The 24,197-nt window shown below is 43.4% G+C and overlaps 2 protein-coding genes across 2 annotated transcripts; one reads left to right on the forward strand and one right to left on the reverse strand.

Moving 5' to 3' along the window:
• Nucleotides 1-2,092: 2,092 nt before the first annotated feature.
• GKN2 (gastrokine 2) lies at nt 2,093-9,882 on the forward strand (the record flags this gene model as incomplete). The annotated part of the gene is made up of 6 exons (XM_082356525.1): nt 2,093-2,104; nt 4,095-4,148; nt 4,587-4,724; nt 6,576-6,686; nt 7,332-7,488; nt 8,618-9,882. The coding sequence occupies 6 exons, from the start codon at nt 2,093-2,095 to the stop codon at nt 8,698-8,700; spliced, it is 555 nt and encodes a 184-aa protein (XP_082212651.1). The 3' UTR covers nt 8,701-9,882.
• Nucleotides 9,883-19,384: 9,502 nt separating this feature from the next.
• On the reverse strand, nt 19,385-23,922 carry LOC309611767 (gastrokine-3-like; the record flags this gene model as incomplete). The annotated part of the gene is given in 6 exon segments (XM_082356526.1): nt 19,385-19,480; nt 20,405-20,546; nt 21,519-21,559; nt 21,562-21,622; nt 23,243-23,404; nt 23,788-23,922. Coding segments are annotated over 6 exon segments (636 nt in total). The 3' UTR covers nt 19,385.
• Nucleotides 23,923-24,197: the final 275 nt, after the last annotated feature.

Consider the following 24,197-nt stretch of genomic DNA (forward strand, 5'->3'; position numbering starts at 1 on the left):
GTCTTCATTGCTGTGCCCGGGGTTTCTTCAATTGCGGTGAGTGGGGGCTACTCTTCGTTGCGGTGCATGGGCTTCTCATCGAGGTGGCTTCTCTTTGTTGTGGAGCAAGGGCTCTAGGCACGTTGGCTTCAGTAGTTGTGGCACGCGGGCTCAGTAGTTGTGGCATGCGGGCTTAGTTGCTCCGCGGCATGGGGGATCTTCCCGGACCAGAGCTCGAACCCATGTCCTCTGCATTGGCAGGCAGATTCTTAACCACTGTGCCACCAGGGAAGCCCCCATTGACTACTTTTATATTAAAAACCCTGAACCAAACATATATACACATATATATTAAACACAGAGACATAAATACATATTCAATATTTTTTACAGCATTGGTGTTATAGGTTAACATGTGTTATGTGCTACTCTTTCTATGTTCTGTTACAGGTTCTTTGTACTACTGTTTAACATACCATATTTTAAGCATTTCCTATGTCATACAATGAGCTTTAAAGCATCACATACATAATGGAACATAGTAATATGTTTATGTGCCATAATGTAAACATAAGCATATCACTGGGAACTTGTTTCCAGTTAATTGACATACATCTTTAAAAATAAATGCCATATACACTAAGTCACTTACTGCACTTCTGATTAATTTTTTATGATTCATTCTAATGGTAGAACTATTTCCTGAGGTAATGGTCATTTTTAGAGCTTATAAATATTGCAAATTGCTTTCTTTTATCAATTTTACATTCTCCCAAGCAATACATATTTCCCTTTAGATTTATGCTTATCCACAGAGCAAATTTTTTTGCCATGAAAATTGGATTCATATAAATATTTTCCAACTTGCCTTTTGTTTGTTTTTTTAATTTAATTTTAATTTTATATTAGACTATACTTCATTTACAATGTGGTGTTAATTTCAGGTATACAGCAAAGTGATTCAGTTATACATATACATATGTCCATTCTTTCTCGGATTCTTTTCCCGTATAGGTTATTACAGAATATTGAGCAGCGTTCCCTGAGCTATACAGTAGGTCCTTGCTGTTTATCTATATTATACACAGTAGTTGTGTATATGTTAATCCCAAATTCCTAATTTATCCCTCCCCGCCACATTTCCCCTTTGGTCACCATAAGTTTCTAAAAGCCCTATTTTTAAAAAGCTGCTGGACGTCATTCCAGCTGTAGAACAAGAGCATCATTTATGCTATTGCTTTGCTTACTGTAGTAATTTTCAATATTGAACAATTCTGCCATTTACAGGTACTATTTGTTTTTTGTATTTCCCCACCTCTGAGTTCATGATTCCACCTTAATGCTAGCTAGCCATTTCTGATGTGGCATTATAAAAATTACTTGAATTAAACTGTATTCTCTCTATTTTTTAATCTGAGGATTTCTCAGTGCATCTCAAGGTAATGAGAATTATATGTCATAGTTTTGATGGAGTTTTGGGCAAGGTTTAATGATAAATTCGGTTAATGATGGTAATTGGGCAGAGAGATCTCTGAGCCTTGCTCCTCATGGATCTCTGGAAATTGGCACCAACTGTAAATGGGAGGAGAAATAAAGTCATAAAGCCTCAAATCAGGGCCCCAAACACTGTTCTTGTCTCTAGTCCCATATCCATCCCTTGGGTGGAAGAATTCAACAAACAAGGCAGGGATGAAAAGGCATTGAGTGAGGGCCCAGCTTAGGTCTTAAGGGTGGACTTTACCTTCAGGAGAGATTTAGGAATATTAGATATAAATGACGACAAGATGTTTGTGTAGAACAAGCGTCTTGTAATATTTTTAAAGGGTGGACATTGAAATCTCAAATGCAACATAGAGCAGATAAGAGGGAATATTTACAGAGTAATCAAGTGGCAAATTTTTACTAGTGAATAATGAACTTTGCTGATATCAGGTTATGTGGTTGGGTCTCAATCCCGATAAAGGAGTTTGCTGGGGTGTGTCAATGATATGGACATGGCTTTTTCCAAAGTGATGGTTCTGGAAAGAGATTTCCACACCTTAAAGCCAATATAAAGGGTAGAAGTTGCATGGGCAGCCTCACTTGCTCCAGCAGCTTCTGCCTTTCAGGCAAAATGAAAATCCTTGTGAGTATTTGTTTACATTTCTTTATACCCTTTTGGTGGCTGCTTGCAGAGAGTGTTCATATCCAATATGCCTTGGCTTTCAGTGGTCTTAGACAAACACTGCATGCTTCTAAACTTCTGTGATTGAATTAATGCTGTCTTTGGCAGGAATAATGTTGAATATTAATTTGTCCATATTTATCTGTCCATTGTTGTTTCTTGAGATGTTTACTAAAAAATTACAAAGAAAAAAATTGGAAATATCTAGGGAAGTTTAATTTGTAATATTTTAGTAATAATTCCTTATTATGAACTTTAGAGGGAATGTAGGCATTTTAGGACAACTGTATTTACTATCTAAAGGAGAAGTAGTGATTTAAAAATAATAATATCCATAATAATAATAATGGCAGCTGTCATTTCCCAAGTGCATACTAGGCCCTATGCTAAATATTTGCATGAATCATTTCATCCATTCACTTAAACAATTCTATGAGCTGAGTAGTATTGCCCCATTCCACAGGTGAGGAGACTGAGACACAGAGGAATGTGATTTCCCCAGGCCACTAAATGTGGGATTTAGCCTTGAAATTTCCCCATCTTAGGCCCCACTTACTGGAGCAATCATGGCAAAGTAATCCTGCCATGACCACTCCAGCTGATCCCAGGCCTGATCCCATTCTCCCATAGCTCCACCTGGCAGTACTCCATGGATGGTTAGTTGACTATGCTCTGATCCAGAATGGAACTCCTTCCCCCAGTCTCTATCCCTTATTGTCATTGAGCTATTGAAGGAGAAAGCAAAATAATACCTCCCCATAAGGTGTTAAAGACTGTCAGCTTAAAGAGTTGCCTCTCCCAAGGTATCTTGATTTTCTAAGAGGATACTTAACCCTAAAACACAAACCTGGAACAGTGGTATATTAATCATGGTGTTGGGTGAGTGGTTACTTGGGGGCAGGGGACACTTCCTGAGCTCTCTCTAATCATACCACTAAGGTGGCTGGCCCTTCACCCACCTATTCAGATCTCTGTATTAGATCCATTAAACAGAATACATAGGAGTGTCAGAGGTTGTCCAGGTTGTCCAGGAGTCCAGGTTGTCCCTATGCAAGTAGACAGGTTGGACAGCTGCATATAGGTCCATGTTAGACATTCTACCCACAGTCGCCAGGAGAAAAATGTTATTGGTGAGATGCAAAAGGAAGTAGGAAAATTCCACTGACAGGTCCTAAAAACATCTGCCTTCCCCTTCATCAGCAATTTCAATGACAGTGCAGTGCACTGTGATGTCCAGAAGAGAGAACACAAGACCGGGATCAGCATGTTGGATGAGTCTCTCATATAACTGCAGCAAAATGTCAGCAGTGCCTCCATGTCAGTCTCACGGTCTGCTGGCCTAACACTTGTCTTATGGTATCACTAAGAAGAATGTGGAGGTTTTCCTTGATGTCAGTCTCAAAAGTTAATCATGCCTCCAAGCACCGGATTTTCATAGTTTCCCTTTAGGAATCTATTGTGTCTCTATCACCCATGAATCCACTTAAATCTGTCTTACTCTCTCAATCTCAAGGAATTAAGTAATTTTTTTAACCAAAAAACAAAACTTGACTCCTGTATACTAAAGCCAGTGTGAATACCACTAGGGTCCTCCCCTTAGTAAAATGAGTCCTTCCTCACTGCTCACCTCCCCCAAGTTTGTTTTGTTTTTTTTCTTCTGGCATAAGAACTATGCTTTCTAGAAGGTTGTGTTGTTAGGAAGGGTTGGGAATTTGGTAACAAAGGTAGAACCTGTGTCTGAAAAATAGCATGAACCCAACAAATGCCTGTCAAATGAATGAATGTGTGTTTCACACTTTGGAAGTGGACTGTTGACCATCCATGACCTCCCACCAGTGTCTTAAGTATATGTTTTCTGTGATATTTGTGCTTATCTTGTCCAATGTCACCTCATGTTCCCACCCTAAGTGACAGCCCTATTGTGAATAGATGTGACTGGTTGGTTTTTCAGGTGGTATTTCTGGTGACACTGGCTATCTTTGGGACACAATCTCATGGATATGAGGTGAGTTGGTTCACTATAGACTTTATATCTTAGAGGTATTGGGAGAGGAAAAAGAAGATATGAGATAATCTGAAGGACAGTAGAGAGTCCACATGTCCTATGTGGGATGAAATTCCAGAAATAACCAATAACAGAAACAATGAGGTTGATTATTTCTTTCCAATCACAATACCTTAAAAAAGTCCCCCATTGCTTTAAAATGTGGTTAATTTCATTTTTCATGTAATGCCATTGCTTTGCCCATGTATAATACAGTGAACTATGAGGAAGACCTTTGCATTCTAATTTTAGCATGGGCTTTTGGTCTGGGATGCCAGTGGAGATGTTTCAAGGTTCAGTCTCTTGTTTGAAGCAATAGAAGGCTTTACTTTGCAGGGAGGGTTGCCTTTCAAATGCACATAGTTTATGGAAAAACCATTATGTCTGTTGTCAATCTAGGTTTATAACATCATCAGCCCAACTGACAATGGTGGCCCTATTCAGGAGACAATGACAATTGACAATGAAAAAAATACCGCAGTGATTAACATCCATGCAGGATCATGCTCTTCTACCACGATTTTTGACTATAAACATGTAAGCAGCAATATTTTATATTCTTCAAGAATGGACTTCTCAAGGGTGGAGGGGCAGCCACTTATTGTCCATTTGAATTCCAGCATCTATCCTTGCAATTCTTTCACAATTTCCTTACTTCTGCTTTTCCCTTTAAATTATCAAGCAATTGATTAAAAACCAACCAAACAAAACCGTTTCTAATTAAAAAATGTGATGAGACAGGAAGCATACAAATTTGCTTGACCTTTTCAGGTGGAAAGCACAATCATATTGGCTAACTACAGGCTCAGAAAGTGCCTGCAAGAGTGACGAAAATCCAAGGGCAGGCATGGCACACAGGCTCTCAAAAATATTTGTCAAATGCCTGAATGAATGAAGTAGGGCTTCTAATACAAAAAATTATGCAGACAAAGAACAATAATGAAGCAAGCAGTCACAAAGTAGCAGAAATCCAGAACAACTCTACACATTTGACTATGTATATGCAGTAAATCATACTGCTTCTGGAAGAATGAAAATATGTTAACTAAAAACATTAAACTATTTCCAAGTTTCAGTTACCGGTATTAACATTGAATCTCAGGAAACTTATTCTGTCCTTGATTCATTTATTCATTTGTTTGTTTTCCATTTTTTCCACCTGGGTGTTGAGCCTGCTATCACCTATGGAGAGAGCTATGCACTGTGGATATAAGTAGCCTGTAGTCCATTTCACTGGACATTTGAACATGACTTTCTTCTCCTTTTCTTATAGAAACCTCCTCACTGCCTCTGCCCCACTGGTATTGGGAGTTCCACGACACATTTGAAAGCATAGAGTCTTTGAAAGATATGGTTTACAAGGAAGTTGTGCTGAAATTCTTTTTAAGCAGATGTCAGGGAAATCACAAAAGTATCTTTAAAAAAAAAATAGCATGAGAATAGGTGAGAATTTGGTTAAAACATCTTCCACTCTCATCAGGTTCCACCTCAGTCAATTTTTGGATTTTAGGGACTGGCAATTTGTGAGAACTGAAAAATAGGAACTAGAAAGATTTATAATATTTGCACTCTTATAGGCTGTATAATTATTTGGAACTATGTACAGAAAATTCCACTCTGTATGAAGATTCCAGAAGGTTCCTTTTGGCTCCAAGGACCTCACTCTCCATTGTTCTTCCAATCCCAACTTCCTCCAACCCATCCTTAACCAGCCGGCTTGGGTCTGAGGTGGAGAAAAGATAGAGAGACGATGGTAAAGGAGGGGAGGGGAGAATCATTGAAAATGTATGTGTGGTGGGTGAGAGGGGTGTGGGTATGTTGAGGAGAGCTTCTAAAACATCCTTGTCCGGTAGAACTTTCTGCAATGGTAGAAATGCTCTATATTTGCATTTTCCAACAGGGAGGCTACTAGCCACTTGTGGCTACTGAGCACTTGAAATGTGTGATGGAGGAAGTACATTTTAAATTTTATTTAATTAGAATTTAAATTTAAATGGCCACATGTGGCTGGTAACTAACATATTGGAAAGCACAGTTCTAAAGAATACCGTATTTACTCCAAAAATACGGTATTCCTCTGCTTGAGGAAAAAGCAGAACAAAACCAATAGAAAGAGACAGAGAGCGGCTTCTTCTCAAGCTTTCAAACCCCAAACTGTAGACCCAAAACATGAACAGTGGGGCACACATCATGGGTTTACACAAATTCAGAGATAGAAATGACAAGTGAAAAAGTAAAACGACTATGTAAAAGAAGTCGAATGGATAGAATTGACTGCAGCTTGAAAATATCACTATGCATGCTCAAGGCTTTCCACAAGGCCCATCCTCACCAAGCTCAGAACCCAGGGAACTGGGAGGGGCAGTAACTGTCCTCTTGCTGTTTCAGGGCTACATCGCCTCCAGGGTGCTCTCCCGAAGAGCCTGCTACATCCTGAAGATGAACCATAAGGCCATCCCTGCTCTGGACCAACTCAAACGGTACATCTTTGAGAGGCAGGTAAGTCTGGGGTAATCCTAAGTATTCCTCGTTCTTGAGCCAGGGAATACTGGTGCCCATAGAGAAATGAAGAGGGTAAGGGAGAAGATCATAATATCATACCTTATTGTGGATATGGTACCCTCCACTTTAAAGCATCTTCACATTTATTGATTTTAGAGCAGGAATAAATCTCTTAGCTTGAGTTCCACCATACAGCCCCCAATACAAAAACTTACAATAAATTCCAGCGTCTTTGTAGAAAGGACTGAACATTCTTTTCTCAGAGCAAGGCTTTAAGAAATAGTGATTGGCAGAATAAATGAGTGATGATATCCAATGACACAATGGTGCAAAGAAATACAGTATAGTGAGAATAAACAAACACTGTGTGAGGCTAGGAATCTGAGGTTTATTTCTCCTTTTGTGTCTTTTCATTGGCCACAGGATTCACCCTCTGTGGGTTTCATTGTCACCAGCTGCAAAATAACATTGGTAATAATGAGGTTTCTCTACAGACCAAGTGGTCAAAAAGAGATGATATCTTGAGATTCCTGACCATCTCCTGTTTAATAATTCAAAAGAGAAAAAGTCACAATTTAGAATAAGGTACACCAGATTATGTCAATTTATTTCATCCTATTCCACTCTGTCCTACTGATCTAGGCTTTGAACAACATGTTCTCCGACAAATACATCTGGGTCAAGTATAACCCACTGCAGTCTCTGATCACAGATGTGAATTGGTTCCTGTTTGGATCACCCATCAGGCAGCTCTGCGAACATATCCCCTTGTACAAAGGGGAAGTGACTGAAAAGACACGTGAGTACCAATAAATCATTCCTTCACCAGATATTTTCTGACAGCTCCAATATGTCAGCCACTCTGCCAGGTGCTGTGTGAAATACAAATAAACATGAAACATGACTCAGTTTGGTTTACTTTGGGAATTAAATATCTACCATGTGTGGAAATAGTGCTAAATGTTAGGGAGACACAGAAATGAAAAAACTCTGCCTCCAAGGAACACATAGTCTGATGGAGAAGTTAGTGACTTAAGACAGAGGATGGAATAAAAAAGATTCCTGGGGACAAAGGAAAAACTATTGGATTCTCTAAAGTACAGCATGGTAACTCTAGTTAATAATATGGTATTGCATAATTGAAAGTTGCTGAGAGTAGATATTAAGCATTCTTACCACACACACACACACACACACACACACACACACACACACACAAAAGAGTTACATATGTTAACTACACAAGGTGATGGATGTGCTATCTTGAGCTTTTACAATGTATATGTATAGCAAATTATCACGTTGTACACTTTAAATATATACAGATATACTTGTCAATTATTTCTCAAAAAAGTTTAAAAATAGTCTCAGGATCTAAGATAAAATTGGTCCAAGAAAGAGCAGGCACAGTGGGCTGACAGGGAATAAAAACTCTGATTCATGCAGGTAACATATGTCACTGCAGTCATTACTGGTATTTTTACACAAAATTGCTAAATATGGCAGAGTGACAGAGTGAAAGAAAAGCTGGATCACAGATGGCAAAGGTAACAAGAGAAATTCCCCAGAGTAGTGGAAGGTAAAGAAGAAAAGAATTAGCATTTATTACCTCTCTATTGCCCAGAAAAAATTAAGATATTTTTACTTTTCATAAGGTCATTAGTACTTATAAGTAAAGGCATGCAGGCATGCCATTAATGCAGAATGTCATAGCATTAATCGAGTTGAGCCAGAGAGCACTTCCAGGAATTGTCAGTATATTTAAGCTAATATATTATTATTCTTTGCAATACAAGTATAGCTAAAATCTTGGATAACGTGAAATTACATGTACACCCCCTAGTCAAGACATTTACAAAAGGGCATTGGTTTGCTGAATTCTAGTAATTTCTTAATTCTCTTTCTTTAAAAATCTTTCCCCTTTTCAGATGATACTGGTGCTGGAGACTGTGCAAAGGCTGGGCTCCTGGGCATCTTGGAAATTTCTATCTCTTCAGACCTTCACATTTAAGGCATCAGCCCACTGGTTTCAACTTTTCAGAGAAATACACGTTTCCACTCAACGGCCAAATTAAATTCTTTGTCAACGTCCCAACTAATTGTGAGATTCAGTAGTAAAACATAAATACTATATTTATAGACATCTGGGTGTTTTCTTTTCTTGTAAGCAGCAAAGGGAAGCCAAACAATGTTTATGTCAATATATAGAAGGAAAGAAATTGCCAGGATTTCAAGTAAAGTGCATGGTGTGAAGATTCCCAGGTAATATAGGTGAGTCACATACAGGCTGGTCAGCTGTGTACAAGTCTTCAGTTTTGCATTTGACACTTAGACTAGCTGCACATCTGTCCAACCAACACACTGGGCAGCCTAGGTAGAGCAGGGGCTCAGGTGGCATTGACCTTCACCTAGTGAGGGGGATGGATTTATACCCTTATCAGACAACTTGACTGCTCAGGTGAAGAAAACTGTGCCCTCTGACAAAGCACCCAACTCTGAGAGCCATTCACATAACTTTTAGCTCATCAAAGCAGTAGACTCAAACTTAATCAACACTATCATGATATATTTCATCCCAGAGTGAGGAGAGAGACAGACAGAGGAACACACGTCACCCAGAGAAAGATGCACGTTACTGAAAATCTTTACAGGAGTGAGGCCCTAACTGGGAATGTCAAGTCAATATATAGAAGGAAAACAATTTTTAATATTTCAAATAAATTGCATAATGTAGGCAAATTCCCAGATCGTATGGTTGGTTATCATATGGAGTAGTCAGTGAGTGCAAGTTCAGAGCAAAGAGGAACTACTTTAACAAGAATTTCTGTCTTCATCAACTGCTCCTATTCCTAACACTATACATCTACTCCTTAATAACCATTAGTACTGGGCTAGGTATCCTGGCAAGACTACAATAGTAAAGGAAGTTAAAATAACTGAGCTAAATTCTGGCGGGGGTGGCTGCAATTTATTGTCTCCTCTCACCATAGAAGGATAGGGATATTCTGGTCTTGGTTGGGTAGTTAGAACTAGATGCTTGAAGGTGGCCAGACTATCTTTTTCCAGTCTAAACTCTCTTTCTCTCTACATGTCTGCCTCAGGATCTGACACTGGCTTTCTCCATGGTGGTAAAACCAACATCACTCTGAGCCCCAAGGTCCCCATCTTCCTTGTGTCATCATCAGAAAGGAAAGGAACTCTTAGTTCTAATTTCAAATTAGCTTTAATTAAAAAATCTCTGGAAAGGAGCCTCATTGAATCATGTGGGTACACGTTCTTACTCCTCTGGCTGGGGCTGGTGGGAGTGGGGTAGGGGAAGGGTTGTGATTGGCAACTTCCTTTGGAATTTACTGCTTAGAACTGTGTTATCCTTGTTAGTTTTTATAATGTTATTACCATTTTAAAAGCAGAACTCAAAGCAGAACTTTGAGTTCTGCTTTTTCCTAACTCTGCTTTCCTTAAATCAGTTGACCCTGCTCAGTTCTGATGTCATGCTGAATACCTACTAGGAGAAGCAGGTGGAATAGACCAGGCACAGGCCTAAGAGGAGTGAGTCCAAATGTAAGCTAAAAGGAAGCTGGGGCTCCATTAAACCTTCTCCAGAAAGGAGCCCTTTCTTAAGGGTTGGGGAGGGAAGATACTAATTCTGTTTTCATTTTTGTTTGCCTCAAGGTGTTTTCTAATTTCTCTTTTGACTTCTCTTGGACCCAATGGTTAAGAGTGTGTGGTTTAATTTCCATGCACTTGTGAGTTTTTGTATTTTCCTTTTGTTATTGCTTTCTAGTTTTATTCCATTTGGTTGGAAAAGATTGGAAAAGATACCTGGAATGACTTCAATCTTCTTAAATTTGTTAAGATTTGTTTTGTGGACTGACATATGATCTATCCTGGAGAATAGAATAGAATAGAATCCTGTTCCCTGTGCGCTTGAGGAGAATGTGTACTCTGCAGCTGGTGGATGGAATGTTCTGTATATGTCTGTTAGGTTCATTTGGTCTATAGTGTAGTTCAAGCCTGCTGTTTCCTTATTGATATTCTGTCTGAATGATCTACCCATTATTAAAAGTGGGGTATTGCAGCCCCCTAGTATTATTATATTGCTGTCTACTTCTCCCTTTAGATCAATCCATATTTGCTTTTTATGTTTAGGTGCTCTGACATTGAGTGCACATATATTTATAATTGTTATATCTTCTTGGTAAATTGAGCTTTTTGTCATTATATCACAACCTTTTTTGTCTCTTGTGACAGTTTTTGACTTAAAGTCTATTTTTTCTGATATAAGTATAGCTACTCCTGCTCTCTTTTGGTTCTCATTTACATTGAATACCTTTTTCCATACCTTCACTTTCAGCCTATGTGTGTCCTTAAATCTAAAGTGAGTCTCTTTTAGACAGCATAGTTGGATCTTGTTCTTTATTCATTTATCCACTCTACATTTTTTGATTTGGATATCAAATTTTCTAACCACAACAAAGCATCAAGGATGCTAGAGGAGCTTATCTCTCTAATAAAGCTGGCCCAAGAGAGCAGGCATGATCCGGAATATGAGTGTGCCAAAGGCGTTTTTGCAGAAATCTTGGTGAGGCTTGTAGATGGGGTTCTTATTTCCTATGAAGTTTTGTTCCTCACAGTAAATGACACACAAATGGGATATTACTCAGTCTTAGAAAAAGAATGAATCTTGATATTTGCAACAACATGGATGGACCTAGAGAGTATTATCTTAAGTGAAATAATTCATACAGAGAAAGGCAAATATATATAATTTCACTTATATGTGCAATCAAAAAACAGAACAAATGAACAAACATAACAAAACAGAACAGACTCATAGATACAGAGAACAAAAAGGTAGTTGCCAGAGGGGAGAGGGGTAAGGGGGATGAGTGAAATAATTGAGGATGATTAAGAGGTACAAACCTCAGTTACAAAATAAGAGTATAGTATGGGGAATATAGTCAATTATAATGTATTATCTTTGTATGGTGACAGATGGTAGCTAGACTTATCATGGTGATCATTTTGTAATGTATAGAAATATCAAACCACTATTTTGTGCACCAGGAACTAACAGTGTTGTAGGTCAATTATATTTCAATTAAAAAATATGTAGACCCTGGGAGGAAATACATCAAAATGCAAATGGTAGCCTTGTAGAATGAATTTAGGAATGTTCCATCCTCTTCAAATTTTTGTAATAGTTTAAAAAGGCTAGGTATTAGTTCTTCTTTTTATGTTTTGTAGAATTCCCCTGTGAAGCTGTCCATCCCTGGACTTTTGTTTCCTGGGAGTTTTTTAAATTACAAATTCAATTTCACTACTGGTGATTTGTCTGTTCAGATTGGCTATTTCTTCCTGATTCAGTCTTGGAAGGTGATATGTTTCTAGAAATTTGTCCATTTCTTCTAGGTTGTCCAATTTGTTGGTATATAATTGTTCATAGTATTCTCTTATGATTTTTTGATATTGCTTGTTGTTTCTCCTTTTTCATTTTTTATTTTGTTTATCTGGGTCCTCTCTCTTTTTTCATTGATGAGCCTGGCTAAAGGTTTATCATTTTTTTTAAATCTTATTTTAAAAACCGGCACTTGTTTTCATTGATGTTTTCTATTGGTTTTTTTTTGGTCTCTATTTTATTTCCTCTCTGATCATTATTATTTCCTTCCTTCTGCTGACTTTGGGTTTTGTTTGTTCTTCTTCTTCTAATTCCTTTAGATGGTAGGTTAGGTTGTTTATTCATTGAGCATCTTTATGATCATTACCTCATACTCTTTATCAGGTAGGTAGAATTGCTTATCTCCACTTTGCTTAGTTCTTTGGCTGGGGTTTTATCTCATTTCTTCATTTGGAATATATTCCTTTGTCACCTCATCTTGCCTGATTCTCTATTTTTACTTCCATGTATTAGGTCGGTTGGTTATGTTTCCCTATATTGGTGAAGTGATATGTAGGAGACATCCTATGGGGCCCGCAGTGCATTCCCTTCTGGTGACCAGAGTTATATGATCTAGAGGTGTCCTCTATATGGGCTGTGTGGGCCCCTCTCTTGTGGTGGGGTTGACTACCGTGGGCACACTGGTAGGTGGGTCCTGCCCTCATACTGGTTGGATGCCAGGCCCTGCCTAGTGCAGAGGTTGACAGCTATTGGTGGATGAAGTTGGGCCCTAGCATGACTGACAGTGGTTGCCTGGGGGCTCTAGGGCTATTGCTGGCCTGCTAGTGGGGGTGCCTTTGGCTTGTGCTAGACCTCTGGTTGATGGGGCTCTGTCTCCACATGGCTGGTTGCATGGACTGTGGAGTCTTGGACTGCTAGTGAGTGAGGCCTGATCCCAGCATTAACAGGCTAGAAGGAGGACTTGAAACTGGTGTTTGCCAGCTCCAGTGCCCCTGTGGGAGAACAAGCTCCCAGAAATGGCTATTGGCAGCACCTATGTCCACAGGGTGAGTCCCAGTTGCCTCCTGCTTCTCCAAGAATTTCTCCAAGGTCAGCAAGTGCATCTGACCTAGGCTTCTTTCAAATTACTGGGTTTTGGAGTGTGTGATATTTGTGTGCACCCTTTAAGAAAGGAGTCTCTGTTTCCTACAGCCCTCAGGCTTTCCCAAATGCAAGCCCCATTGGCCTTCAAAGCTGGGTATTCTGGAGTCTCATCTTCCCAGTGCAGGACCTCTGGGCTGGGGAGCCTGATGTGGGGTTTGGACCACTTGTTCTGCAATTGTGATTATCCTCTTGTTTGTGGGTCACCTACCTGGGGTGTGGGTCTTGACTCTACCTCATCTGTCCTTCCTACCCATCTTATTGTAGTCCCTTCTTTACATCTTTAGCAGAAGATCTTTTCTACTAGTGTTCAGGTCATTCTCATCAATAGTTGCTCTGTAAATAGTTTTAATTTGGGGGATGCCTGTGGGAGGAGGTGAGCCCAGGGTCTTCCTACTCCACCATCTTGGCCACTCCTCCTCATCTATTGTTGATCAGAATTTCCTAATTTTCTATAGCAAAAAAATCCACTGACTACCTAATTTCCATTCCCTATCCACCTGTTTCCTTTCAGCAGAACCTCAGTTTGTTTAAATAGCTGTTAAAAATACCCTTATTTTTAGGGATATATTCCTTACTTTAGTTCCAAGTCTTCAGTAATGCTTGGTCTAAATCAGTGGTTTTTCATTTGGAGTATGGTCTTTTCTTTTCTCCTCTGGAGACATTTCACAGTGTTTGGAGACATTGTCACAGTTGGAGGGGGCGCTCCTGGAATGTAGTAGGTAGAGAGAGGTCAAAGATGCTGCTAAACATTCTACAATGCACAGGACATCACCACAGCAAAGAATTTTCTGACCCCAAACGCCAATAGCGCTTAGGTTAAGAAAGCCTGGGCTAAATCTTATTTCCCTTAAGAAAAGAAGGTAATGTCCGTTTCCTTAGCCTATGATTGGTCTATGGGTGTCATAAGTCCTCACTTCTGGTCAGTGAGATCTAAGCGGAAGTCTGCTAAATGGGGCTTCCAGGAAGAAGAGGGACAGACTCAGGTAGCATGCAACTCTGCCCTTTGTCCTTTCCTATTGTCCTCCTCTCAATGTGGACATGATGCTGATGCCAGGAGATGCGTCTGCCATTTGGGGACCACCAGGTAGCAATCCTGGAGAGGAAAGTTCAGGAAAGAAAGAAAGAGCTAGAATGCCTGATTACATCATTCGAGTGCAGCACCAGCTGGGATTTTCTTTCCCTGGACTCACATGCTACAGATCAATCCCTATCTGCTTAAGTCACTGTGACTGTATTTTCTTTATTTGCAGCTAAAAAGCATTCCTTACAAATACACCTGAAAGAGGTGGAGTTAGTCCAACTGGCACACACATCCCAGGATCTGGGTCCACCCCAACACTACTGCCTCTACTTCTCTTATCCCTACAACTGTTTTGGAAATTCTGGGCTCACCACATTGCTGCACTTGTGCCGTAGAAAGGCAGTGCTGTGTGCTACTCACAGAATGACTGAGAAATAAATGGTACTTGGAGCCCACTGTCTAGCTCTGCTTGGCCTGCTATTCCTTTTATTAGTCCAGACACCATGCCCTGTTGCTCCCTCAGGAATCATGTGTGAGGTGGCAGAAACTCTGATGTGAAGGGCTCAGGACACATACAGGAACTGAATCAAGGGTTTCTTGGGGTTTGGGGGTCTAGGGGTCTACCCCACTGTAAGGTGGTAAGCCTGTTTCCTTTTAACCACTAGTGAAGGGTTCCCTGGCATGGGTCCCTCCTGCTCATGCTGTAGCATGTGACCTAGTGAAGTGACACACCTCACTACCTCTAATGATGCAGCCCACCTCTCAACCTTCCTCTGAAATGTTACCTTTGTCTCACCCATCAGAGCATGGCCTCAGGTACATGGTGCCTGGTCAATGGGCAAGCATCCTGTCCTCTTGGTAATTACCTTTGGGAGCCTCGCTATTCTCCCGTTTGCCCTGACTGATTGCTATAATAGGGAGAATCCTGGGGTAGTCGCCAGCCCCTTACAGTCTGAAGCTGGCCCTCACTCTATGGGTCCTGCCAGGGTGTATTTGATTTTTGCTAAGAGCTCCTCAGATTCCATCAATGTCCCTTTCTGCTTCCTTGGGGTGAGGGTTGGGGGAAGCTATGTCTGGGAGTAGCATGAAGGAACCCTCTAGGGTGTAGGGAATGTTCTACATCTCCATCTAGGTGATGGCTATACGGGTGTATATATGTAAAAATTCATTGTACTTAAAATCTGTGCACTTTACTGTATGCTATACCTCACTAAAAACGTTTATATATTTTTAAAATGTAAAACACAACTGAATACAAAGAAGGCCCACCCAGTCTGTGGCAGTCTTAGGAAACAGCTCAAGTTGGCTGTTGCTGTAGGAAACCCAGAGCAGCGTTGAAAGGCTCGTGCTCCAGCTCCACGTGCCTGGAGCCAGGCCAGGGGCCGAGTGCTGTGGAGGGACGAGGGTCCACCATCAGCAGCGGGTCAGCTCCAGGAGGAGGGCTGGGGACACTGCCTGGATGAAAAGCATCACCAAAACTGACGAGGCCAATGAAGATGCTCCGTAGGATTAACTGCCCAGATACAGCTTAAGCTGCGGGGACGGTCTCTCTACCCCAGGCAGCAGTAGGAAGAGGAGAAGCAGCACATTCTTGGCAGGATAATGGGCCCCACTCCTGACCCCTGGGGAAGCTGAGAGCATGGAGTGGGCAGGGAGCCAGAGAATGAGCACCGGGCAGCCACTGCCCTTGGCTGGTGAGCCAGCCCACCCACACGCGCAGCCCTGGGGCTCGGGGCCAGTCGGCTCTTCCCCGAGGCTGCGGAGAGGATGAGGCATGATGAGGACAGTTCGGGGTGCCTCCATCTAGGGTGGAAGGGGTGGGGCTAGTGAAGGGAGCAAGAGTCTCCTTACAAGGAACCATGTCATTGGAGCATCGTTCTCTGAACTGGGAGGCAGGGAATTTGACCTCTGTCTTGGGCCTCCTTTCTGAGAAGGGCCTCCTGGGCAAGGGTGGAATTTTTGCAAGAATCTCAGGGATTTCTTGGAGGGAGGGTTTTGTGCAGTTCCCAGCTGGGCTGCAGACATGACCAAGGACCTCTGATGATCCTTCCAGCGCATGTTTGCAGGAAGATAAGGACAAAGCCAAGGGAGATTGAAAGCTCAGGGAAGAGGGAGCCAGGATACGGTCGTACCCAACGAGTCCTAGATGGGAGGACCAATGCCGAACACGCTGTGATGTCTTGCGCTCAGATTTGGCCCCAGTCCAGTGTCCAAAGGGCTCATGTTCCAGGCCCCAGGGTGGTGGGTGGAGACTGCGAGTAGAAACCACAGAAGCCACAGAAGAGAAACGCCTGTTTTTCACTACACTTTCTCTAAGGAAACAGGGCATAACGTTGAAGCAGTGTGAACGACCGACACCAAAGCAACAGGTGAGACACAGTTCCCTATTTCGAGATGAGTCCAGAGGCCCAAGTTCCTCTGGCTCCTGAGGCTGAGACGGAGGCATCTGCCCAGGGCGCATGGTCACTGGAGGAGCGGCAGGTAGTAGAGATGGCTCAGCTGTGAGCACAGCAGGCTGTGGGTTCCCAGTCCCCTCGGCCCAGTCCTAAGAGGCAGCGTTGGAGATGTCGGCAGAGGTCAATAACAGCAGCTGTGCCAAGACAGGAAAAAAGAGAAAAAAAAAAAAAAAAGAAAGAAAAGAGAGTAGAAGATTTCCCCTCTTAGAAGATGAGTGAGCTAATTCTTAGCTACTTCCTAGGCCCTTCCAGGGACACTCCAAGATTATTGCAAAAGACTTAGGAAGAAGCTTGAGCTCTTCAATCACAGATGGAGGAAACAGTCTGTTATGAATATCAGTGTGATTGTATATTAAACAGAAGACACGTGGTCTTGATACACATGGAATATGTTTGGGTCAGGATGATGGGCACTGGTTTGAGATTCAAATATGGAAAATTTCATTGAGTGATGGATTAGGTGAACTCTTAAGGATGAACGTTAACAATGGCCATCAGTAAGGTGGTGCTGTAGACTAGAATGTTTATGTCTCCTTAAAATTCATATGTTGAAACCTAATCCCCAATGTAATGGGCTTAGTCGCTTAGAAAAGAGGCTCTAGAGTGCTCCCTTGTCCCTCCCACCTTATTAGGACACCGTGAGAAGACAGCTGTCCATGAACAAGGAAGTGGGTCCTCACCAGACACCAAATTTGCTGGTGCCTTGATCTTGGACTTCCCAGCCTCCAAAACTGTGAGAAATAAATGTTTGTTGTTTACAAGTCACCCAGTCTATGACATTTTGGAATTTTGTTCCTTCCAATCCCAACTCCCAAAGGATCTAAATCCTGCTGCATGCACGGAAGATTCTTTATAAGATAAAGATTGAGCTTGTAACCTGAAGGACCAAAACCTACCTTGACAAGCCCTGTAAGGTCTAGAAGCCTGTACTTATTGTTTCTCAGAGCTGGTACAGAGCTATTACAGCAGAGTCAACGGCAGCCAAGGGTGATGATGCATAGGAGGGCAGCAGTCCTTGAACCAAGATTTTCCTGGAGGAAAGCAGTCTAGCTGGCAGAGTGTCTGCAGGGATGGTAACAGATGGAGATAAGCATGGTGGGTGCCTGGGGGTGGGGAGTGTCTAAAGTCTCCTGGAAGTAACAAGTATGTTATAATGATCGGGTGGAGCCCGGAGATGATGGGAAATTCAGGAGCAGCTGAAGCTCAGAAGTCCGGAGGGGAAGGCTCGATGGGCATCAGAGCTGTCAGTAGACAGCAGCCCACACGCCATCACAGAGGACTCGGGAGCAGGGGTCCAGGCAACTGTAACAGGGACTCAGGCACGTGGGACCAGACAGGGACTGGTCCTGAAGTTGCCGGAGGATAGATGTCAGGGATACGGCGGATACCGGTCAAGGATGGACTGACAGCCATGGGGACTTAACTCCGGGACTCACTGGGCCAAGCCCTGGGGGCCGGACCCTGCTTTGTGGTCCTCTCCGGGCCTCTGGTCGACCAAGCCTTGGCCTGTCACAACTGATACTTCTACCCTGAATGCTCTGTGCAGGTATCTCCATCTGCCTTATCCTCGACAAGCTGCATGTGACCAAATCCATAGTTTCAGAGCCCCTGGAAGGCCCAACCATACCTTATTTAAGCCCAGTTAGAGGTTTATCTTGGGCCTCTCCCATGCAGTCACTTTTCCATTCATGACTGTAGGTAACCACACCACATCATGACTCTGCAAAGCTTGCGCTCAGCTCTGTCTTTGGCGAATCGGTGCTGAGATCACCCCGAGGCCTTCCACGCCACCCGCATGCGCTGTTGAGCCCGCCCCACCCCCGTCCTGTCCTATTTACTCCAAACTCCAGCACGACCTTTGGTGGACATCTGTATCTGTATTTCCAGGACTCTTTCCTTGTTTATCCTGGCGTCTAAGGTGAGGGCGCCAGGGATGTTCTGTGTGCTGTGGGTGAGGCTGACTTTCTGTCCTTCCCAGCTAAAAGGATGGACAGTTAAAGGACCAGTGCAAAGAGGCCAGGTCCCTTATTCATTTGTAACAGAGGGAAATGCCTGGGGGTTCCCACGAAGGGGTTTAGACCAGTTCCAAAGAGAGGTCTGGGAGGCCTTGTTCATACGCTTGGCTCTCTCTCAGGGATTTTCATGGTGTAGGCTGGGCCAGAGTGAATAGGCCTCCATAGAATCTCAGCATCAATTTGCAGGCAACAGAGATGTGACCTCAGACCTGAAAGCTTAAGTCTGTGCTGTGGCTAGTGTCTTTTTGTTATTTATTTACTTACGGCCCAAATTCTGAAGGGGTTCTTCAAGGGCCACCCTAAAGAGAGGCCCTTGGAAATGAGACATTCTAGGAGAGACACGTCCTCCATTGCACCATGTTGGTGTGTGATGGCGTGGCCAGCACATGGGTGGGAACCCAGTAACTCGAGAGAGGACAGTGCAGGCAGGGAAGGCTCATCTGCTAGACCAGGGAGGCGAGAAACTTTATTGTTCTAACCCAGAGGGAGAAAGTGTACCCAGTTTTTAGATTACAGAGCCGGATCTTGGGTCAGAAAGTAGAAGGTGGAGGTCTGAAATGAGCAGCTTCCCATCGGCAGAGGTGGGCTGGGTCCCTGAGCTCTGGGTTCAGGTCAGTGGCTCCATCCAGGCAGGTCCGCTCTCCACGTGGCCGACCTGGAAGTTCAGAGACCAGGGAACTCCCCACAGATGGAGAGTCTCAGCAAGGACAGAATTTGGACTTCGAAACAGGAATTGGGGTCAATAGCCAGTGCAGTACCTTTAGGAAGAAAGAGAAGCATTTTATTTAAAAGACCACTTAATCGCTCTAAGACCCCTAAGTAGAGTGGATATATTGTGAGTTGCACCTAAATCAGATGTGATGTTCAGCGCAACTTTACTAGCCAGAGACTTGGGAACAAAACGGAAGATCTCATCAGTGCTGCACTAACTGCCTCCATGTGCCTTTTCCTATTTCTTTTATCGCTCTTTAATCATCCTCGTTAACCCCCCAGCCCCTCAAGTTCTCTGTGTTTTCCTGCTGGAAGTTCTTGTTATGAAGAAGCCTTGTACCTTGGGTTAGTTTACGCTAAGATGTAAGTGACAGGCAACAGCTTAATGGGAAGTGGTTATTGACTCTCTCTGGAGCAGCAGACCGATTTTGCAGTCTTACCTGGTAGCTTTCCAAGCCCGTCACCACTGGTCTCCCACCATATCCCCAGCAGGGATGCCAGTCCCTGAGCCGTTCCTTTCCCAGCATGTGGTCTATAACTATCAGGGTCCTGCCTCCCAGCATCTGGACAGCCAGAGAAAAAGGAGGACTGAGAACTCCAAAGCAGTGGGCCTCCTACGTAGGATGCCAGGCACAGTGCTGCTTGGGCAGGGGGAGGGGAGGGGAGGATGAAACTTTGGGTCAGGTGAGAGTATCACCAGCTGTCCAATCCCGATGGTGAAATGACTGTCCTCAAGCTTCTGGTAAAGCCAAGTTAACTCTGCTGCCTGTTCTCAGTGATCCCTGGTGTCAGGAAATCTTCGCTGCCACCAGGGGGAAATACATTTCAGGGCTCATTATTTTTTATACCCAGTAGCAAAGAAATGGAATTGACCTGAAAACTGTCATTAGAATTTGCTAAGCACCTAAAAATCATACTGCACCCTTTGCCTCAACCATGGTCTTGAGTTTCTAGTTAAGTTATTAACACACCTTCTTTTTGCTCTTGGGCAAAGTAGGTGGGGACCTCTCGGCACACATCCTTGATGGGCACTCCATACTGGGCTAAGTTCTTGACCCGGCTGGGTAAAACAGCGTAGGTCAGGCCTCGAGTGGATGGATAATGCTTTAAAGCCTGGAAGAGGTGGCCTTTCAAAACAGTGAGACAGCAGATAGAGGTGGTGCAGCAAGGGAGAAGAGCGAGAAACCTATTCCAGTGCACAAAAATAGCCATGAACTTGCCCTTGAGTTTTGTCCATAGCAACAATACCCTATCTGACCACAAGGTGATGACATTACTCCAAAAAAATCTGTGTGTGAGCCTGTGTGTCCCTGAAAGGCTGTACTCCTTTCACCCTTAAATTCTCAACTCTCCCAGCCTCCAGTGCTTTTCTCTTCTCTAAAATCATGTGTTTCATTTATGTCATGCTTTTACTTGTTATAAATTAGATGAGGGGAATACTTTCTACCTCTCTCTAAAAAAATTGACAAATTGTTTTATTTTTATGTGACCCAAAGTGCATTTTTTTCCCCCAAGAATCAGCAACCCACCTGAAATGGACATTCATTTTGCCCAAATGTCCTGGGCGGGTTATTTAAGCAAATGCTGCCAGATTTCAATGATTTGCCAAGGACCTCCTGCTGCTTTTTAATTTATTTGACAGCCCTTGTCATTTAAGAGGCTGAGAGGGAGAGAGTTTCAGCAGTCTGGGTTCACTTTAAACTAAAGATAATATGTGTGTGTATGTGTGTAAAGGGTGTGCAGGGGAGGAGAGAAGGCATGAGGATAAAAATACTCTATTAGTTCACTCTAATATTTATATTCAACTACTTATATTCACTAACATGTAGCTCACACCCTTTTGGAATAAACTAAAATTATGTCATCGTATGGAGTTTCCATTGGTCCATTTTCATTCATATGATGTAATTTAAATGGGCCACGGACTGGACTTGGAGTCCTTTGCACGGAGATAGAATTTCATGCGCATTAAGAACAAGTATGAACTGAATTCCCCTGTGTATACAGCACCATCCTAGGAGGTCAGGATGTAGAGTTGGAAAACACCAAACTAGGAGGGGACCACAGTGAGCTGGTTTCACTTACCTGGTGGTCCAGGGCCTTACTAATATGGTCCAAAGTTGGACAGCTTCATCCATCTTGGCTAGGACACAGGCCATCTTGCTAAACAGCTTAGCCTCCAGAAGGGACTTAAAGCAACACAGCAGAACCCTGTCATTCATTCAGTCACAATATAGTGGCCTCCTACTTGCCATCAGTGCTGCACGTAGCTGGTTCTTCAGACTGTGGCATGGAGCATCCCGGCATAGCGCGGCCCTGGGCGCCAGAACAAAGCGCCAGCAGCAGGACTGGCAATGCACACGGGTCCCTGCTGCCCCCGAGGGCCCGTGGCACTGTCACTGCTGCAGGCACCACGGGAAGGTATCCCCCGGGGCACTCTGCATACCCTTCACAGACTGGTGGGGCTGGAGGGGTAGGGCGTCAGCCCCAGAAACAAAGCTGAATTTAAGGTCCTGTTCAAGGTCCTCAGCCGCCTCCATGACCCTCAGCTTCCCCATCTGTAAAGCAGGAGAAGTAGACCCTCTCCCGCGGGGATGCCATGAAAGGATGAGACAAGATACTGCCTGCTTGTGAAGCCAGTGTGTGAGATAGATTGCTCTCCGGATGTACAGGGTGAGGAGGCGCCTCGGCCCGGACCTCTAGACTCAGATCCTGGCTCTGGGTCTGCCACTGACCACTCCTGACGTGGCCGTGGACCTGACCTTCAGCCTCTCTGAGTTTTGCAGTAAAGCCGAGGTTCTCCAGCTGAGTCTGATTGAGCCCATCTCCCTCCTCCAACCAGAGCAGTTCTGACTTCCATTCCATAGAGTGGCATTTTGTGAAATCTTTCGTTGGAAGAAAAGTCTCTGTGGCTTAAAACAGAGTTGGAAATCCCTGGACTGCATCCCTTTGAGGAGGACTCGGGAGCCGTGTCCTCAAGGAAATCAGGAGCAGGTCAGGTGAAGATTGAGGGAGATGGTGTTTGGGAAGGAGAGCATGGGAGGTCCAGGCAGGAGCAGAGAGAAAGCCTGTGTTTGCGGGGTCTGTCCTGAGCTGTCCAGTGTGGAAGTAGGAGGGGAGCTTCCAAACAGCAGGGGCTGGACAGCAGAAGCCCATCCAGGGAGTAAGGGAGTGTGGGCTTCTCTTTCATTTTATCCTCTCAGAGCCCTTTCCGGTAGGAAAGGCAGCTGTTGATTCTGCTTTGCAGATGAGGAAACTGAGGTGCACAAAGGCTGAGCCATATCTCTGGTTATAGAGCTTTTCTGTCAGGGAGGCGTCCCTTCCCAATCCTGCCTCTTTCTGCCAGGTCATACCTCATCATACCCAACCATCTGGGCAAGTGGAAGCAAGGTTTCTAAAAGTGAAAATAAATTATTCTCCTGCTTTTGAGATAAACTGATTAAAATCTGAGATCAAGACAAAAGACCTCCATAGCACATACCAGTTATAAGAAATCTGGGTTCTTGAAATGGCTCTTATTTCAGAGGCCTTCAGGAGCCCTGTGAAGTCAACACAGGAGAGGAACACAAGGGGATGTGGAATCCCTAGAGATCGCAGAAGTTCCTACTGCGGTCACTGGCTCAAAAAGAAGTCACTGCAAATGCAAGAAAGCTGGTCCCTTATCTAAAGAGATGTATTCCCTCAAGATCCTAAACCTAGAGAAGGTCTACGTAGACAGGGTCCTCTTCTTTCTGGAAAAGCATAAGGCAAAATGTTGGAGCAGGCAAGGCTTTCTTTGGCACTTGTAACGAACGTGTTCCACATCTTACGTTCTCGAAGTCCAAGATTCCATCCCATTCATTCAAAACATTGTTGTCTCGGACGCTGGCCATACCTCGAAAGGCATTGACATGGGTGCCCTGGGTCCCAACAGATCCATCCAGTGGATGGCTGTCACTGGTGTTCTGGAGATCAGGCTTAGTCCAAAGACACTACTGAAACTGCCCTTAACAAATCTAATGACCGTTACAACACTAAATGCAAAGGTCATTTCTCAGACCTCCTCTTATTTGACAAAACAGCAGCATTTGACACCTTTGTGGGCCTCAGTGAGCCTCCGGGACACACACATTTGCCTGTTTGTTTCCATCATTCTGACCAGCCTTCTCCCTTTCACTTCCCCAGCCTCGAAATGTGGATGGTCCTAGACCTTAGTCTTTGGACCTTTCCTCTTTTCTGTCTACACTTAGCTCACTTAGTGATTTCACCCACTGTGTTATGGCTTTAAATACAGTCTCAACTCTAAACATTCCCAAGGCTGTATGTCCAGCCCAACTCTCTCTCGACCCCAAGACTCATGCATCTAATTCTCTACCTGATGTCTAATCATCTGAAAGTCAACACGTTCAGAACTGATCTCCACCCCCGCCAACCTGCTGCCCACAGTCTCCAACTCAGTGAATGGAACCACCATCCTTCTCTCCACTAAGGTCAGTGCTGTTGGAGTCATCTTGACTCTTCTTTCCTTCCCAACCATATCCAACTGAGAAGAAAATCTTTTCAGCTGTACCTTCAAAATATATACAGGATTAAATAACTTCTCATCAACTCTGCTACTACTACCCTCATTTAATCCGCTCCCTGGAATCTTTTGAAAGCCTCCTAACAAATGTTTGTCAGAGCACCCTGGTTAAATCCCAAGGCAGACCAAACCCAGCTGTAGCTTCCTATCTCATGCAGTATAAAAGCCACATGAGTTACAGGGACCTACTGGGTCCCACAGGG

This window comes from Balaenoptera borealis (genome assembly GCF_965194805.1).
Source record: "Balaenoptera borealis genome assembly, chromosome: 15".
Taxonomy (NCBI): Eukaryota; Metazoa; Chordata; class Mammalia; order Artiodactyla; family Balaenopteridae; genus Balaenoptera; species Balaenoptera borealis.